Source organism: Dermacentor andersoni, chromosome 5 (assembly GCF_023375885.2).
Source record: "Dermacentor andersoni chromosome 5, qqDerAnde1_hic_scaffold, whole genome shotgun sequence".
NCBI lineage: Eukaryota > Metazoa > Arthropoda > Arachnida > Ixodida > Ixodidae > Dermacentor > Dermacentor andersoni.
This window is the reverse complement of record NC_092818.1, coordinates 193,695,619-193,716,159: the sequence shown is the minus strand read 5'-3', so window position 1 is coordinate 193,716,159 and position 20,541 is coordinate 193,695,619. Positions and strand designations below refer to the sequence as shown.

General features: G+C 45.1%; 1 protein-coding gene across 1 annotated transcript; it reads right to left on the bottom strand.

Moving 5' to 3' along the window:
• Nucleotides 1-5,419: 5,419 nt before the first annotated feature.
• LOC126531781 (uncharacterized) lies at nucleotides 5,420-8,423 on the bottom strand. The gene has a single exon (XM_050179504.3). It carries the CDS (start codon nucleotides 8,107-8,109, stop codon nucleotides 5,857-5,859), a length of 2,253 nt encoding a protein of 750 aa, XP_050035461.1. The 5' UTR covers nucleotides 8,110-8,423; the 3' UTR covers nucleotides 5,420-5,856.
• Nucleotides 8,424-20,541: the final 12,118 nt, after the last annotated feature.

Here is a 20,541-nt window from a genome sequence, read left to right as displayed (position 1 = left end):
CTGCTATCGCTTAAACCGTTAGTACATAGGCGTACGTATGAAAAGATTACAATCTTGCACAAAATTGTACATGCTTCTGTCATTGTCGACATACCTGTGACATTTGTTGGCTCCTCGGCACGTGTAACGCGAAGAGCCAATCTCTTGAATATTGTTCCCTTTCGAGTTCCCTTAAGTAGCTTCAAATTTTCTTCCTTGCCATTTACCATTGTATCGTGGAATAACCTACACACTCATCTCCGAGAATTGCCACATGAGTGTTGTGTAGACGAAGTTCGTTTACATGTGACATGTTGAGTGTATGTTGTCTTGATGCACTTACCCACTCCTGCTATGCCTCAAATCTGAGACAACAGTATTTGTAAATAAATAAATAAATGGTCTACCGAGAATACAGCCTTTGGACTGTGCTTCGTTCCGTTCGTTGGCTCGCAGGCTTCATGATAGGCCTGATGGCGCGGACCCTTTGCGGCGAGCCGCAATTCGGCGTTCCGGTTCTCTTGGCGCTGCCTCTGTACGACGCTGAGCGGGGCCAGCAGTTTCCTTTCCGGACCTTCTGCATGCTGCTGAGCCTGGCCAGTCTCCTCGGCTGCTCGGAGCTCGCTGCGTACCTGTTCCGCTCGGGTCACCTGGAAGCGCACCGGGATGTGTGGGGCTGCTTTGTGGAGGAGCCGTCGGTCGCGAATCTGCGCAGCGGCTTGTCGACGAACGCGCCTTTCAGCGCCACCGCCGGCGGTGGCGTGAGCGCGATGTCCACACATATACAAACCGCTGGCATCAAGTCACGCGGCCGGCAAGTCCCCGACAATGAAGGCACGGGAGAACAGCGGAAAGACTGTAGCGCATCGACGAAGAGCCAGCGGCCAGCTGCTGCACAGCATCACTACGAGACCGGCGCCCGGGAAAGCAAGCAGCCGAGCAATGCGGACTCGAAGGGCAGCGGTCATAGCGTCAAGTTGGCGAACATTGCTGCCGGGCAGAAGACCCTGCCCAAGAAAAGCAAAGAGCGGAAGGGCGAAACCGCCCCGGCGAAAAGCGAGACCGCCCCGGCAAAGGGCGCGAGAGCGAAGAAGCATCCTAAGTAGCTCCATCCCTTCAAAAAACAAAAAGATTTTGTCCGAGACGCTGATTTGGCGTATATCATGACACATTTGAAATTCGTCGCTTAATGCAATAGCCAGTCCGTTATTTTTTTCTTCTTTTTCCGTTTCCTTCTTTTTTGCGGTAGAACGTGTAGCAAAGCTTCACAATCGTTCGGCGCATTTTTTTTTTTTTTTACTACACAGCTTCTCAATTCGTACGCAGCGAAGAACGCCGACTCGCTTAGCTTCTTTCTTCACTGAACTTTTTTGCATTCGCGTTTGTTTAGAAAAGCACATCGCCACCAGTTGGAGATGCATTGCTAGCCAAGGAAGGCGAGTGCATGCTGTATGTATGACCCACAAGAGGTGGTGAACAGGACTGAGAACTCTTTCTGCATGAAAGCAGATGTTCAACGTTTTTTGTTGCGTTAGCGTATATGAAGTAAAGCGCAGGCTGCTTTTTGAGAATGTCGTAAGCACGGCTAGCAGCCGCGTTAATTCGAAGGGCTCCTCGTTATGTGTACGGAGTCTTTTTCTCTCTAGCCCAAGTGGTCTTTATGCGCTGAGGGTGCAGTACATACGCGAGAGGTCGATCCTTGTATCTGATCCTTCTGCAGGCCTCCGACCGTGCATATGAAGTGAGTCGCGGGATCTTTCATTGCTTTTTCATGCAGCAAAAATGCCTTCTGGCTAGTACGCAATGTCTTCTAAGGTGAATTGGCAATTCTATTCCAGATGAAAGGATGCGCTTTGTCCCTCTGTCGAAACAGCTGCTATCCCTTGGTCGTGCAGTGTTCATCAGTTGAGATCTCTATCTTTCTGTGAAGACTTGAAGTTATAAACGGTACCTCAGGCTGGAGCGAACGTTTCGACAAGGAGACTTAGTCTTTGTCGCGAACGGACTGTCAGGCGCACACTGGGACATAGGCTGAAGCGATTCCACGGTGTCTTTTTATGTGCGCGTTACAAACCTTGTGTTCAGTGCGTTCCCGCACAGTACTATGCACAGATCTTTTGAAGCCGGCGAATTCTACCTTGTGAAGGTATTAAAACTTTTGACTGTGCGAGCGACGCATATCGTTATTTGAAAAAGTTCTGTGGACGTCAACGCGCATGCAAGCCGCAAATTCATTTTAGAGTGTTCTACCGTGATCAATTGCATGCACTTGCTTTGATTGTCACTAAAGAACGCCTATAGCGCATGGCTTTTATGTTAAATCTTTTCATACTGAAACAATAAAAGTGCGAGACGATAACAGAAGATCGTCCCACGCAAGAGGCCGAGTTCCTAGCAGAAAACGCCTTCGTGCATAGCATAGTCTTCGTGCAAGTTTTGTCTTACGTAATAGAAAGTGCAGGGTTCATTGATATAGGAGTGTCGGGACAGGGAGCTCGCTCTTATACACGAATTTAAGGTCACTCTTACGCCCGCCTTGATCGGATTTAGGTTTCTTCATCACTTCTCTCCCGAGCACTGTCCTGTATTACTATCCCAGTTTCGTTCTCTGATCATTGCATGGTTATTGCAAAGATTGGTGAGAAAGCTGCAACCAATTTCCGACCACAGTGGGCACTCTGGAAGCTTAACTCTGAGCTCCTAAATAATCAGGAAATTATTAATCGCGTGCGCATGGCGCTAAAAAATTCTCTTTCTACTGACTTGCCGTTATTTGCAGCTTGGGAACTCTTTAAACAAGAGGTTTGTACAGTGGCTATAGAAATTAGATCGCCGAAAGCGTTCTATAGAAAGAATGAAGAAACAGTACTTCTTAAGAGCCTACACAACCTTTATCAGATGGAATACGAAATGCCATGCACTTACATTGTTGACATAGAAAATCTTAAATGTGACTTACAAAAGCATGATGCATTGCGTTACAGAGGTGCGCGAGTTCGATCTGGAAATAGGCGTGCTCTGCAGTCTGAGCAGCCAACAAGTCAAGCTTTACTTGACGAGCGACGTCATGCTGTTTCCAAAGTAATTCCGGAAATATACTCCGAAGGTAATCTTCTAACAAATACGAATGACATAATTTCTAAGTTCGAAACTTACTACAGTGTTTTGTTTAGTGCCCGGCCCTATGATCACGATGCAAAAGTCTTAGAGTGCTTGTGTGTCTTGTAAAACCTTTACAGGATGATGACTGTGCATTCATTAGTGACACCCTCACGATACAAGAAATTGAGCTAGCTGTTGATCAGCTGCCTGTGTCGAAAACACCCTGCCCTGATGGACTTTCCTGTGAATTTTACGAAGCTTTCAAATCAATTATCAGTCCCATACTATTAGACCTTTTTATTACAAGTTTAGAGATAAACGTCCTTCCGCAATCTTTTTGCAAAACCCACACAGTTTTAATTCCGAAAAGTTCAGATAAGGAGAAACTGCGTTCTGTTGAAAGCTACCGACCAATCACACTGTCAAACGTGGATTATAAAATTTTTGCAAAAGTTTTATCTAATAGATTGCAATTTGCGACGTCAATTCTCATTGGTTCCCATCAGACGTGTGGAATTAGGGGTCGATCCATTGAAACTAACATACATATCGCCCGTACACTTCTTCAATACTGTTACGGTTCCACTGAGCAGCTTGCAATGCTCCAGGTAGACCTTGCTAAAGCTTTTGATCGTGTCAGTCACTCCTATTTATTTTCTATTCTGGAGCATGCCAATGTTGGCTCCATTGTGCTTAAAGGCGTTAAACTTTGCTATACGTGTTGTACTACTCGTTTAGTTATTAATGGCCAACTCTCTAAACCCGTTTCCATTTGCTCTTCAGTAAAACAAGGATGCCCGATGTCCCCATTACTATTCGCCCTTTATCTGGAACTGCTATGCTTAAGCGTAATTCAATCGAGTTACATCCATGGCTTCAATATACTGGGTAATGAAGTAATAGTCTTAGCTTATGCAGATGATTTAGCGTTCTTCTGCACGGATAAGTCCAGTGTTGAAAAGGTAGTATCAACAATAGAGGATTTTGGCAGTGTATCAGGAGCACAAATGAACTCCAGAAAAAGCTTAGGCTTGTGGTTTGGCTCATGGTGCAATACACCAGAACCGTTTGATGGCGTTAAGTGGACCGGTGTCCCGCCAAAGTATCTTGGCCTGCCGCTAGACGCATATAAATTAAGCGCACACTATTGGAAAAAACGGGTTTCGGCCCTACAAAGTTACGCCCAGACATTCGTTCCACAACGACTTTCTATTTTGGGGAAAGCTGAGGCCTGCAATAAGTTCTTGGCAACAAAAATTTACTGTGTATTGCAAGTTATTCATTGTGCCAGGCTCTACATCCAACGCTTTCACCGAATCTTTGCAGCCTTCGTATGGTCTTCAACTATCGAGCCCATGAGGCGAGACAATATTTTCAGGCCCGTTAGTGAAGGTGGGCTGGGCTTAGTACATCTTTATGTGCAGTAAATAGTGTCTCGTTTCTTCTTTTTTAGCGATACTTCGCATCCTATAATTCGGTCATACATGCAAGTCGCACTTGTTAATGTGTTACCTTATTTAATTGTTTCTTCCAATTTTTCTTCGCGTTTACGCTTGTTGGGGTTCATGCAAGAAGTTTACTTGCCGGTTCGTTTCCAGACAGTTCGGTTTTCCACTGAATACTTGTACTCTGTGTCGTGTAAAACGTTATACAAAGATTTATTGTCCATGCTATTTCCGCCTCCATATTACCGATCACTATACATTCAATGGCCAGGTCACGACGTACTAAATCGAATTCGTAAAATCTATATATCCCCTTGCTGCAAAACATTCTTTTATAAACTTCATAGTGAAACCATACCGGTAAAAACATGGCTACAGAAAAAGGGTATCTTTGTCTCTTCTGTTAACTGTCGCCTTTGTGACGTGCCAGAGGCGACTGAACATTGTTTTATTAGCTGCACCGACGCCATACTATTTTGGGATGTCCTCCAACGGACTTTAAAAAAAGACTGAGATTAACGCTCATACTGTGCGATACCTGCTGCCGACCTCTGATAACAGTGCACCTTTTGATATGTTTTTTCTCATTGGAATGCACAGTTTGTTGAAAACGCGAATGATGGACCGAAACGCCGAAACGGTTGTACCTACAAGGGCAAATTTCATCCAAGTGACACTACACCTAAAGCAGGTTTATGATGGACTCGATACGCAGCCGGACTGGTACCCCATTTTGGTGAGGTGCCTATCCTTACCACCCTTCCCTGGAGAGTCAATTGTGCCATTTTATATCAACGCAAAGAGTTGTATTGGACGTGTAGATACGAACGATGAGTGAATGGCATGTAAAAGCTATAGTTACAATGTTCTCTTCAGCAAGTAACACGAACACAAATTGACACCTTTTTTATTTCAGAAATAGGAAGCACATAGCGTTGATATTGCCGTATTACGTGGCTAACTGTAGATAGTTCAGCGAACTTTGGTCGATAGATAAACATACTGTAACACACTTTCGAGGTTGACTCTGTAGCCCGGCTCAGTAGCCTGCCATTCACTGAGGTAACGCTCGCAACATAACAACGGAAATGGCTGTTCTGCAGGGCACGGGAGCGTAGCGCTGCAAGTTTACGTCTGCAGCATCATATTACGATACCACTAGTGCACCGTTACGGCGCCCTACAACCACCATCCCCAGCACCTTAAGACACGAAATCCTCGTGAACATCACACTAAAAAAAAAAAAAAAAGCCACTAGGTATACGACGATAGGTGACGGCATAAAATGTAGCTGGCAAAACTGTAACTGGCACGCTACAGTGCGCTACATTTACAACTCCAAAGCCGCGCGAAGCTGCAGCCAGAAGTAATGGCGCACACTTTCGTCGGCGTCTTCGGGTGGTGCCTGTACGTAGGTCTTCGTCCTGAATAGGTAGCTCAGCAAAGGGCACAGGGTGGACTCGTCCATCGGCTCACGGCGTATGAAGACCATCTGGTTCTCGCGGTTCGACTCGAACAGGCGATGCTGCGCCAGCGTAAGCTCAAACATGCACCAGCGACTCGCGGAAAACTGACTACTCAGCACGAACAATGACTTACGGCTCTGCGCTATGCCTCGGCACACGTTCTCCGCGATTGGGAGTCCCGGTATGAAGTCCCGTTCCGCGACACACAAACGGAATCGAAGTACCGTTGATTCCAGCGCCGGAACTATGTGCTCGTGCACCCATTCGGCGTCCGAGTGGTGATAGGAGACGAAGGCGTCCCACAGAAAGCGGTCCGCCGAACGCAGTCGCTTATAAGCCTTGGTTTTGACGCGGAGGAAGAGCAAGAAGTATCGGATGTACCACCTGTTCGTGTACACGGCGTAAGACGTCACCGAGCCGAGAAGGACGATCATAATGATTGGCACACCTATCATGACGTAGTAGTCCGGTGGCTGGCATGCCTTTTCGGTACCGGGAGCTGCGTCCATGACGGGGATGTGGGACAGCGACCCCTGGCCGTCACTGCAGACGACGCAATCCACGCAGCAGTGATTGCGGCCAGTTTCGAGCAGGAACAGTTGCACGTTCTTGATGTCACAGTTGGTGCATTCCCAGGGATTATAGCAGATGTGAACGTTCGACACGTTGGCAACGTCTTTGTACATGTTGTCGTCTAAGACGTGAATCTTGTTACCATCCAGGCGCAAGTTATCGAGGTAAGTCATGCGGGAGAAGATAGGTCGCGACCACGCCGATATGTAGTTGAGCGCTAGCGTGAGCTTTGACACGGAAAGACTGACGAATATTTCTGGAAAGAGGACATCGATCCTGTTTTCGCCCAAATGGAGAATGTTCAGACTAACCAGTGGAGCGAACACAGGTGTAGGATCGTGAAATGCTATCCTGTTTTTCGTGAGCTTCAGTGTCGTTAAGCTCACCAGGCCTTGGAAGGTTTCGTTAGTTATAGTTGTTAGTTCGTTGTTCTTGAGCTTTAGGCACTTTAGGCGTCGGAGACAGATGAAAGGGGAGCTGTACATCATTTTCAAGGAACACTGTTGCAAATTCAAATTTTCAAGCATGGGAAAGTTGCAGAAGGCGCGATCAGCCAGGGAATACAGCGCTGTCCCTTTCAAATTCAGATTCGTGATCGAACTGTTCTTCATAGGACTCGGCGGAACGATTGAGAAAGATTGGTTAGACCCAATTACTGTATGTTTAACGCTTAGGCTTTGAAGAGTGTCAATGGAAAATATCGCTTGAGGAATTGAGCTCATTATGGACTTTAAGAAAGATAGCTTTTGTACGCCCAGAGGGGGTTCAAGTGCTTCAATCGTTGAATTTTTAAATGAAGTGCCATAAAATTTAACGTGCTTTAAATTTGGTGCTAACTTCAACTCACCTATTACGAACGTGTCGAACGAACAGCCATATATTATAACTCGCGTAGCATATTTAAAGGCGTCCTGACTTTGCAGTATTTGGGACAAATTTTTAGTGCCTCCTAAGAAGGTGACATTTGTGGCAAGAGCAGAGTCCGAGATGGCCCCATCAGGCGTCTCAATGGAAATACGGCACGTGCTCTGTGATTTGTTGTATATGTTAGGCTTGTCAGCCACATCTTCCTTCACCGATAACGGTATAAACACTTTTACGCTACAGCTGATACGGGTATGATCTCTTGCGCATTCTCCAATCTGGGCTATAATGGGTTCGTTAATCTGCGAAATACGTCGAAGTTTACTTACATCATGAGCAGAATGTGATGATGTCTCATTTATGTTATACTGGTAACAGCAATCAAAGCTAACGTTACGAAGAGACTCGCAGGTGCCCCAAATGCGTTCACGAACTGTCCACAATGAGAGGTGAGAGGTTACAGTAGCTTTTATGACGCCTGCTTTTGGAAGGAATTGTGAGCGCGACCTCTCGATTGCGAAACACTCGACGTCCGCTTGGTTGTAGCCTTTTGGAATCATCATACAGTCCTGTAGTAGCACAGCTTCCACGTGTAGGCCCGCTTGCTCGTGGCACGGCGATTTCATCTGGGCGGCGACCGCAAGGAGCCACAGGGCAGCAAGTAGTACTTCTGCTCGCATGCTCTCCTGTGATAAAGATGATAAAGGCGCAAAAATTCGCGGTAACAAACAAACAAACAAACAAACAAACAAACAAACAAACAAACAAACAAACAAACAAACAAACAAACAAACAAACAAACAAACAAACAAACAAACAAACAAACAAACAAACGAACGAACAAACGAACGAACAAACAAACAAACAAAAACAAACAACAAACAGACAGACAGACAGACAGACAGACAGACAGACAGACAGACAGACAGACAGACAGACAGACAGACAGACAGACAGACGGACGGACGGACAGACAGACAGACAGACAGACAGACAGACAGACAGACAGACAGACAGATAGACAGACAGACAGACGGACAGACAGACAAATTGTTGATCGGTACAGGTGTCGACATTAAGACAGATTTAATCCGACTGCTGCTGATCACCTATGGGAAGCAGTGTCAATGGAGCCAGAGATAGGCTCCTCAATGAATGCTGCAAAGCTTCGCCTGGTGGTGCGCCTGGCATGCTCCTCCAGGTGTGACTGATGACAAATGAAATGGTACGCACAGTGGTCTCAGTAACGAAGGGTAAATGTCTAATTTGTGTAGGGTAATTACATCTTTTATTGAAAGTTAATTATTCTAACTTTCCATAGCGTCGTTGCTGTGATTCGCAATGTTTCCCAGACTCCTAAAACAACTGCACAATATACCAACTTCAAGTTCGGTGAAAAGAGGGAGAATTTAATGTGAATTGTTTGGCAAGACTTTAACTTTCAATAAAACTGAACCGTAGTTTTTTTCTCTATTTTCGTACATCATACGAGGTTCGTTTGTTTATCCGGTGTCCTCGGTAAACTAAGGAATGCTACTCATTTTTATTTGAGGAGAATAAGGGGCACGTTACGGTGAGGCAAGTTCCCGAATGGGTGGGTTAAATAGACCTATTGAAATATGTATTTAAGTGCTTCGGATCGCAGTATGCTTTACTGTAGCGTCGTAAAATTTAGACCGCTGTCCTTGCGTAATTACATATGCCACCAATATCAGTTGCATAGCGAACATCGGGGAGCACAACGAAAAGTATTTGCGTGGACTTAAATGCGTGTTGACCAAATACACCTTTTGCGAAAAAATTCCTATTCAAGCGTTTGAAAAGGTGACGCTGCCGTTATTAGTCGCGTCTTCACATGTCCCGAGAGAACTTTGCCTGACGCAAACTTTCTATTTAGGAGAAACGGGGGGCAACTTAAGTGAAATATGTCACGAAATTTTAACGTTTCTGGGTTATTTGCGGTTGTTACAAATAAATATTGAACTCGTTATTCTTTGCTTTTTTCATACGGGATATGAAGTGCGCCTGGTGTCCTCGCAGCTAAATGAGGCCGCTTCTTTAAGTGTATACTGACAGCAAGGGCAAGGTGATGTGTAGGCAAAGTTGCATGTGGGTGGGCATTGGCAACAAATTATGTATGCAAGTGCTCTGTAGCGCTATAAGTGTGCTGTCGAGCCGCGCAGAATTAAGCCAGTTTCCATAGCAGGAATGCAAATGCCACTGAGATCAAATTTACGGAGAGTGGGTGGAACGCTATAAAAAATCTCTGTGCGTTGTTAAATGCGGTTGTATCATATACAGCCATTGTGAAAATCTTTTAATTCATGTGTTAGAAAGTGTGATACTACCGCAATCATCTATGATTTCAGATATGCCCACATAGTTGCAGGTTACAACAGTTCTAGATCTCGTGTGAAGGTGGCCATGGTAAGCGCAATGTGTGAGTAAATATTTACTTTCCTCATCTAATTCTGAGCACTGCAAATAATTACCGTACCCTCATCTTGTTTTTACTTTTTTCATGCGCTTTACGACGTACGTTGTTTTTCTCCGGTGCACATGTCTTCGGCGAAATAAACAAGGCACCTTGCTTATATTTGGCGAAAATGAGGGGAGCGTTATGGGTAATCTGTAAGCTAAGTGGAAAGTGTGAGGACTAATTATGACGTTTTCCTTAAATTACGCATACGAGTGATCTGGATCTTTAAGAGTGCGCTTTAAGAACAAAGCAGAATTTATTTCGCTACCCTGGAAAGACTGTGGACTCAACCGAAATTAAACGTAGCAAAAATGAATGAGGGGAGGGGTTCACGAGTGACATTAGCTATGGCTGTTGTTGTGACGCAGTAAAATGTGTGTGTATGAATTACTCCTTTAAAAAAAAGTGCCCGACAGCATTATTTGCGGGAAAGATTTCAAACAGAGCAGACAACGTTCTAAATTATGTGATATAATTACAGAAAACAAATTCTTTTTGGAATTGCTCGACAGAAACCGCTTCGCTGGAAATGAGGGCTGTGATTCTGTATGGTCGCACACATCTGCTGTCTTTTATATATATATATATATATATATATATATAGGTGTGTGCGTGTGTGTGCGTGCGTGTGCGTGTGCGTGCGTGTGTGTGTGTGGAGGGTCGGGTGGTTTACTCTTAGCCCCCGTACTCGAGAACTAGTTGGTACGCCACTGAAATTAGATGTCTTTCGTTGCGCTGTCAAGACAACCAATTCAGAATACTAAACAAAGGTGAAAGCACATTTACTTCAAACAGCCTGCAATAGATAGCACCACTCCGCATTTCATGGGTGGGCAAAATGAATTTTAACAGATTATGGAATCCATTGAGTGGATATTATGCTTTTCCGTCTTTTCCGAGAAAAAAGCAACGACGACAGAGAAAGAAAATTCGAAGCCCAGGACAGGCACCTGCTGAGCCCATTCTTGTATAACAGTGGATGGGCAGCGGCAATGAGTGCCGAGCGCACTTCTTGCAGCCACAGCAGCGTTGGCTACAACACAGGTACAACTTCGGCGGTGTTCCGCCGAAGGGAAGTTTATTACACCCAAGATGCAAAGTGAAGACAGACCACAAAAAAGAAAGGACTGGATAAAATTCATGCTTTCACTCAGATTGTGGAGTTCAATGCTGTGTTCGCTGAGGCAACAATGGCCGCGAACATGAGATAAGTGCAAGAAGTATTTGCCAGTGCACAATTGAGAAACATAACGTAATGGAATACATCTACTTAGGCCAGGTAGTGACCGCGGATCCGGATTATGAGACTGAAATAATCAGAACAATAAGAATGGGCTGGGGTGCGTTTGGCTGGTATTCTCAGATCATGAACAGCAGGTTGCCGTTATCCCTCATGAGAAAAGTGTATAACAGTTGTGTCATAAAAGTACTCACCTATGGCGCAGAAACCTGGAGGCTTACGAAAAGTGTTCTACTTAAATTGAGGACGACGCAACGAGCTATGGAAAGAAGAATGATGGGTGTAACGTTAAGGGATAAGAAAACAGCAGATTGGGTGAGGGAACAAACGCGAGTTAATGACATCTCAGTTGAAATCAACAAATTAAATGGGCATGAGCAGGACATGTAATGGGGAGGGAAGATAACCGATGGTCTTTAAGGGTTACGGACTGGATTCCAAGGGAAAGGAAGCGTAGCAGGGAGCGGCAGAAAGTTAGGTGGGCGGATGAGATTAAGAAGTTTGCAGGGACAACATGGCCACAATTAGTACATGACCGGGGTAGTTGGAGAAGTATGGGAGAGGCCTTTGGCCTGCAGTGGGCGTAACTAGGCTGATGATGATGATGATGAATTGAGAAAGCTCCACGACTTAAAGGGCCCCTGAAACGGCTCGGACAAATTTTGTAGACGCGTAGGGTACAGCTAAAGTTAATCATTCGCACCACAATTTGTGTGAAGAGTCTCATATTAAGAGAGCTACGGACGATTACAAGTTACCCTCCTCCATAGTCATGCATTTTCTCCTCAACTCGTTCGCCAAGTGATCGGGGCTAAGCTCCGCCTTCACTGATTCTGCGTCATGATGGCACGTCGTGTCGTCAACTTCCGGTTCTCTAGGAGCGAGCGCGCGAAGCCTCTCCAAACTCTCCGCTATCTGCTTGGCAGTCGACCTCAAGCGAGAGCTATCAATGCGAACATTCTGTCACAGCGCCGAACGTGTCTGGTATTCCGGTAACCACAGGCGAGCTGGGGGTTTCGACGGATGGCTGAAGGCATAAACTCCAGCTGATGAAGGAACTTTAGCGTAGACGTACATGAGCGGCCTGATCGGTCTGCACGGTCCAGCCACTTGTTGGCGCAGAGCTTAACCAGCCAAACAAAGAACTAATATTGCTCTAACCAAGTGTAGAACATTTTAAACATTTACAAAAACCAACTTGTTGATGATTACACTTCTACGAAAAATTTACACCAGCAGCAAAGAAGAATACATTTCGTTACTGCTACTGTGTATGGTTGAGCTCTGTGCCATCAGGTGACTGCACCGTGCAGACCATTCATGCTTGCACTTCTGCTCATCCCGTTAAATGGCACGGTCAGACGGCCAGGCCCTGTCCCCTTGCGCTTGCGTTTACCCGAATGCCGGACTCACAAAACGCTATTGCGGTGGTAATCCTTCGGTGTAATATGACAGCCGCAAACGCGCAAATCCTGGCGCCGATCAAATAGCGGCAGTCCGATGCGCTGCAGCCAGTCCGCTCGACCGCTGCCTTGCAGAGGGACACGATGTCGCAGCTTGACATATTGCCAGTCGCTACGTTTGCAGCCCACAACGCGACAAATTCGAATCATGGTGCTCGCGAAAAGACTGAGACCGACTCTGACCGCGGAGCTCTCGTCAAAATGGAGCACGTTGTAACACAAACAGACGACGCTTGCGATGTTCCGTAAGTGCTTAAGTGTAGTGGGAAATTGTTCTTGTGCATTCTCTTTATGTTACTTTCTTTTTATAGAAACAAATGAACTAAAATTCTAACAATTACGAATATCATTTGTTCACCATAAAGGTGGAAAATTATCGATGAGGCGCCCTGGCCAGCCAATCGGATAGCTCGCCCTACTGACGTGCACACTCGGCACACACTCGGCGGCAGTGGCTTCATTTGGTCTTGCTGCTCTGATTCCAAGCAAGCATCATCTTTCTTCACAGGAACCGACACGTCACATACCAGATAAGAGCCCGGCGCATCCCGTGACCTAGACGACTGCCATTGGCTCCATGATAGAACCAGCTCCTTACGTCAGCGCAAGCTTCTACAAAAGGACGCTGCCATCCTGCAGGCACCCGTACACACTCGGCAGCAATGGCTTCACTTGGTCTTGCTGCTCTGATTCTAAGAAAGCACCATCTTTCTTCACAGGTTGGTTGTTTTTCAACATGTACTCTTACGGTCTAGTGCTACCACTGCTGCCGAGTGGTCGTGTTTTTCGATGTGACAACTAAATCATGTCGGACTGTCTTGCTTGCCACAAACTGCTTCACGATGAGCCATACCTATCATGCTGTGAATGTGGTTTTAGTTATCATGCGGGCACTTGCTCGGGAGTAACATTAAGTGCGTACCAAAAAAAAAAGAAATTCCGAAACTGCCTTGAAATCTTGGAAGTGCGCCACATGGCAAAACAGGCAGGACCAGAAGCGGTCCGAGCACAGCAAATGACGACGAAGGGCCAGAATTGAGCCTAATAAACGAAATTTCAGATATACACCGCAAGTTTGCTGTGCTTCTTGAAATGAAAGTCAAGATAGACACTCTGGAAGAATTAAAAGAAACGGTGGAAAGCGTTGAGCACGCAATGCAGGAAATGGCTACAAAATATGAGGTCATCCTTGAGATGAAGCAGCAAAATGCAGACATTGCAGGCCTTCGAAAGCGTGTGGAAAAACTTGAGATCAAGGTAAAAGAGCAAGAAATCCACAAACTTAGGAAAGACTTGAATGATATCGATCAGTACGGCAAACGCCTGAATTTGGAAGTGCATGGTCTGCCGCATCATGTGAATGAAAACTTGCTAGAAAAGTTGAACTGTTTAGCGGATGATCTCGAGCTTCCAGAACTTTCGAAGCAGGGCATTGAAGCCGTCCACCGCATTCCGTTGAAGGTCAGGGCTGACTCAGTTGATGTTGAAAATGAAACAATCAGCACAGAAAAAGCAGAAAGAGTCCCACCTATCCTGGTTCGCTTCACTTCTCGCGCGACCAGAGATGCTTGGCTCGGGAAAAAAATCCAACTGAAAAAATTAAAGTAAAATATTTACCTGAGTGAAAATCTCGCTGCACAGAACAAAAAGCTTTTCTGGCATATGAAGACGCGGGCGGCTGAAAAAGAGTACAAGTTGGCCTAGCACAAGAATGGAATATTCTCCGTGCGTCGTGGTCCTCGTGATCGAGTCATCAGGGTTACCACAATGGACAGAATAAGATAACCGGGCAGTATGGTTTTGTATGTGCGTTCTTCAATATGGCAATCCCTCTCCAAGAATGCAAGTACTACGACAAGCTTTCCTTCAGACAGAGCAGAGAGTTACGTGATAGAAATCAGATGTCTTTGTTTCATTTGAATGCACAAAGTTTAAAAAGCAAGCACGAATCTGTATGCATGCTTCTACGTGAATTGCAGCATGAATTTGATATTTTAGCGTTCTCTGAGACTTGGTTCTGCGACGAGTACGATGCTGTAAACTTCTCAGGCTAAAAGTGTTGTTCACTGTCCCGAAAACATAAGAAAGGGGGTGGGGTAGCTTTTTATGTAAAACACGATCTACGCTTTGAAGTAAATTCTGAGGTTTTGTAATGCACGAGCACTATGAATCCCTCGTGATCAAGCATGCGAATACTATATTTGTGGTTATCTACAGGCCTCCATCTGGTGTTGTATCCAGGTTATTAGATTTCATTGAATGTATGTTGGATTTTTGTACACAGCATGGCACTCCCCTCATTGTAATGGGAGATTTTAAGATTTACCTGATTTCAATAGACCGATCCAAACAAGCGTTTCTGGATGTTTTCTTTTCGTTTGGCTACGAAAATGTATTAATGTTCCAACCAGGGTGACGAACAATTCTGAAAGCGTACTTGACTTGTGTTTTACAACGCGATTAACTGGATTAGAGTCGGGTGTCCTCATCTCTGATGTAAGCGATCACATGCCTATTTTCCTGTTCTTTAGACGTGAGACGAAAGCGTGCCGACAGCACAACAGTGACACGCGCTTACAGTACAGATTGATAACCAAGAACACGATTGCTGATTCTGAAGCGTCAGTCAGCAAAGCGGAATGGTCCGAAATATGTGCATTGACGTCAAGGCTTTCAATCGCTTTCTCGGTGTAATCAAAGACCTTTATTAAAACGCTTTCCCTCTAAGAGAAGCTAGAAGAAGCAAGAAATGCAGGCAACCGTGGGTTGACACCACGCTTCTGAAACGAATAAAGGAACGCGATAGACTTCTCGCTACTTTTATATAGACAAGGCAACCAGAGTACTTAATGAAATACAAAAAGGTCAGGTATAAATTAGGCCGTGATATAAAACTGGCAAATGAGAGGTATTATGAGAATAAGTTCACTCATATTCTTAGTGATCTAAAAGAAGTTTGGAAAACATTGAACGATCTGCTTCCGAACAGTGACCGAAATTCTGTCTTTGAGGTTATGGATGAAGGCGTATCTTCCACGGGGACTGCACTGGCCGATAAGTTTAATCAGCATTTCTTACAATGTGGCGCGTCTGATGCGTTTGATGCTGATAGCCCAACTTACAGGTCTTATGTTCCAGGTAGTATTAGCAGGTCGCTATTTCTTGCACCAACAGTTGAGGCTGAAATAAGTAACTTATTTCTAAAGTTAAATAATTCTACAGCATGTGGTGTGGATGGCACAAACGCAGAACCAATAAAAGCTGTGGCGCTGCAGATCTGTAAAGCACTGTCACGCGTATGCAATTTAATTTTGTGTACTGGCGCATTCCCCGATAAATGAAAGATTGCACGGGTATCGGTAGTTTCTAAAGGGGGAGGCAGGAATGACGTGAACAACTACAGACCGATTTCAGTTCTCCCAATCTTTTCCAAAATAGTAGAGCAGGTCATTAACGCAAGAACTTTAAATTTCTGTACCTAAAATAATATTATAACAGAAAAGCAATACGGTTTCCGAAAACACCAATGTACTGAAATGGCGTTGCTAAAGATCAAAGAAAAAATAATAAGTAACTTCGAGGACAAGCTGTACAAAATAGGAATATTTCTTGACTTTAAAAAGGCATTCGATTCCATTAAACACGATATCTTGTTACAAAAGGTAAATGAGTACAGCATTAGGGGAACTGCTCTTAACCTAATTAAAAATTATTTAACCAACCGACTACAATACACATACATTTGTCATTACAAATCAGCAATGGGTGAAATCAAATACGGTGTTCCGCAGGGGTCCATCCTAGAGCCACTTCTTTTTTATTGTACATTAATGGCATCACAAACGTGCCTCTAACACCTGACATAATCATGTATGCTGATGAGATATCTTATTTTCTGGTGGAAACTTGCTTACTCTAGAGAAAGAAGCAAATATTTGGCGCAGTAATCTTTCAGACTGGCTTAGAGCAAATAAGTTGGAATTAAACACTAAAAAGACAAAATACATTATTTTTCGGCTTCGTAACAAGGGTATTGATGATAGCTTAGTACTACAATTCCGTGATGAAGTCATTACACGTTCTACGTCTCAGAGGTTCCTTGGTGTTACGTTTGAAGAAAATTGAAACTGGTACAGTCATGTCGGCAACATTAAAACCAGCATTGCAACAACCATCGGAGCTATTAGTAAATTAAAGCGCTATTACCTTCAAGATTAAAAAACAATTATACTATAGCCTAGTGCATTTGCGCCTCCAATATTGTTTATCTGTCTGGTGTACCACGACGAAAACCAACATCCATAGTTTACTAACCATGCAGAAAGGCATGATTCGGGTAATTCAGGATGCGCCCTATGCGCCCCGCTTTTCAAGAAGAACTGTATTTTAACAAAACAGGAAAAAAAAAACAGCCATTGCAATATTTAAAGAGGTAAGGCTCAATCAAAGCGCCTTTTCTAAAGCATGCTTCCCGAATGAACATAAATACAACACAATTAACTTACAACAAGGACAAGATCCGTACAAATTACGGCATGCAAGAGCAGGCATTCATAGTTGCAAATATTCTGAATCATCACCCTGGCTTACTCACTACAATAAGTGAATCCCCGTCCCTAAGCACTTAAAAAAAAGTGAACATGTATTTGCTGTTGCTTCAGGTATGACTGTTCATTCTTTTGTACGCAAATCGCATTCAATATTTCTGTTACGTATTTCATGTACTTTTCATTTTTTTTCTGTCTGTATCCACTTTGTGTACCATGCTTACCCTGTGTACTTGAGTGTTTTGTGCACTGGAGCGGGTCGGGGAAGGGGTCTGACACTTAAGTCAGGCATTCGCGCCTTTTTGTCAGCCTCTTTGACAGAGATTCTTTGTATTTTTTTTCTGGTAAAATAAACATTCATTCATTCAACGTCAATTGGGGGATTTAGGTCATATGGGTAGGGGCGGCTGAAAATTCCACCGAGCAGTGTGCTGCGATCGGCAGCGATGTACATTTTTAAAACCTTATAACAAATTACACGCTTTACGCGGAGCACATAGATGCGTCAATGAATGATCAGAGAGACCTACTATAACGAGTCAGTACGTTTGTACAATATCGTCAAAATCGTTTCAGGGTCCTTTAAGAAAAACTGGCTATTGGGGGACCGTAGGTTAAGCTCACATAAATATCCACCTCCAGTACAAATAGGATATCGAAGTAATCAGAAAGGTGCGCAAGATTAATGATGGACCATACTGATATAACGCACCCTCACAACTCGTTGAAACGCCATGGCTTGGAAACGTTGTTTCTGTAATCTCTGATGAAGTAAAGCACACCTGCTCGGGGCATCAAGCCGTCAATTAAAGATGTGAAAACACTGCTATTATCGATATTAAAGGCTGCTACAGGAAGAAAGAGAAAAGAAAAGGACAGTCAAACGTAAACCGGTCTCTTCGCGCCTGGAGACAGACCAACTTGTACACTTACCTCGTGCGAACACTGCAATATTACTTTTGTGTACACTGGCGCGAGGTCGTGGGCCTGGGTCTATAAACGAAGCGCGCAATCCATGCCCAGTAGGTAAGCATCTGTCAGCTTTAGGCGCGCAGGTCTTCCTCTGCAGCTGGTTGAATGCAGGAAGGCGGCCCGTTACGACGCCTGTCACGTGGCCCGATCTCTCTCGTTTCACCACGCACACGCAAGTGGCGCACCCTCCTATGGCGCGCGCAACGCCTGACGCACCCGTTAGACACGGGCGCGCTGTCAGCGCCTGCGGCAGGAAGGCGTCTGTTCGGCTGATTTGGATCCTGCGCCGGAAGATTGCTTTGTTGACACGTAACAACGACGGAGGCATCACGTTGCCTTTAGTTCATAAAAGACCGCAGCTGATAGCTTAGCCACAATATTAGCCACTGCCTTCGGTAAATGTTAAGGGAATGTTTGCCTATATATCGCAAGGCGTTGATTCTACCGAAAATGGCTGCATGTCGTTATTTAGAGAAAGTGGACGGCTTCGCCACACTCAATTTACATTAAAGTAGAAAAGAAGTAAACAAAACAAAGGGAAGAAAGTAAACATTCACCCGCCGCGGCAGCTCAGTGGAGTTCTGCAGTTGAGCACGAGGTCTAAGGTTCGCATCCCGGCGGCGGCCGCATTACGATGGGGGAGGCATGCAAGAACGCTCGTGCACCGCGTGCTTTGTGTGCCGTGTTAGAAAACAGGCAGGTTCAACTCCTGTTGACATCCACAGTAAAGTGAAGCATCCTTGATGTGAGTTGCTCATGAACCATGTGCGCGTGTATGCCAAGTGTGGCTTTCGAGGTGTAAACGTTGGTATTAAAGAGCAGCATGCCACACGAAGACATGATTTTATTTGCAGTGAAGTATAGACAGGCTGGGTATTATATTCACACGCAATACACCACGCCATCTATGTTGTCCGTTGCACCCACACTGTTTCTGATGCGTCGGTTTCTTCTAGTGCACGGCCGTGTTCTAGCGCAAACAAGAAACCGAAACGCACCAAGCGTCTCAGCGCGCTCGTTTGCAGGCGAGAAAGTGTTTTCTATATGCGGCTTGCGGGCGCACGCGTTCGTGGCGTAATAGTTTCAGAATCAGGCTTGTGGTGCTAGAGGTCCTGCGTTCGAATTCTGCCGTAGGACAGTTTTATTAATGCTTATTTAATTAGTTATAATGCCACACTTTGTTGAAAATGGTTAGTTTTCAAAGTCAGAAAGCCGGTTGAAGCCAAAAGGATGAAGTTTGGGCAAATCAACTATACCAACCATGATACCAACCATCATTCCCATGCTGACTGAATCGCCCTGCTTGCCGCTCCCGAAGACGCTAGCGCCACAGTTCCCTCTGGGAATTATCGAATGGAACTCCACGCCTGAAACGTAGAACTCGTAAACTGCTTGTCCGCTGTACCATTCCTAAATGGCGCCACCATCCTGTTAAACGTCAAGGTGCTTTAGTTAAACGCGTTCGGCGTTAGAGGCCAGATACGTGCGAAAACGTGACCCCTTTTACGGCGCAACTCATAGGCCATGTGCCGGATTTGGGACATTAAACTCCATAATCTACTTTTGTTGAAGCAAATGCGAGCGCTGTGGAACTTTGTGTAAGCCTAATCGCTGCACGTGTTCGCAAAACTGAAGGGCAGGCAGTGGCGAAACGAAGGCGAGTGCAACGAGCGGCGCGCGTGGCCGGGCGAGAGAGGGCCGCGCTTGCGCCGGGGACGTTCGCTTACGACGGGGCGGAACAGGAGACCGGCGTCTGCTCTCCTCAACGGACGGAAACGCGAGCGCCCGAGTGAATGAACGGCGTGCAACGTGGTCGCTTTCTGGGGCAGCAGGAGCTAACGCGATCGAATACTGTCATTTACTTCCGCTACACATTGTTTAGAACCAGAAGAGAGAGAGAGAGAGGACAACTAACGGAGCCGTTGAAGGCACAGGACGTTGCGCTCATCTAGTCACTGTTTTTTGTCTCCGTCGCGGGAACGGACCTCTTCGGCAAACTTGCGTTAAAGGAAGCCGCTTAACTGTTATGGTGTAAGAGGGCGCGAAACAATGTGACCTAAGAACAGGACAGGAAAGAGCGTCACTTGCAAGTATGTTTATACAGAGCAGACAGGTTTAATTTTTGATATACAGGGAATGTGCCAGCGTGCAAAAGCACATTTACACCTCGCATGCAGACCACGATGACGAAATTTCAAGAATGCATGCTTATGCATTCTAATTATTGTATAATCTTTGAGTAACTCTCCCTACTTACACAATCCCTCCAGGGGCCTGTAAGGTATCTTTAAATAAATAAATAAATAAATAAATAAATAAATAAATAAATAAATAAATAAATAAATAAATAACGTACAATAACAGAATTGATGTCCAACTCTGTATACAGAGCTACGTACGCCGTATCTCTG

What these genes read in the sequence shown, in the direction of transcription:
- LOC126531781 (XM_050179504.3), bottom strand. Translation starts at nt 8,109, where the DNA reads ATGCGAGCAGAAGTACTACTTGCTGCCCTGTGGCTCCTTGCGGTCGCC.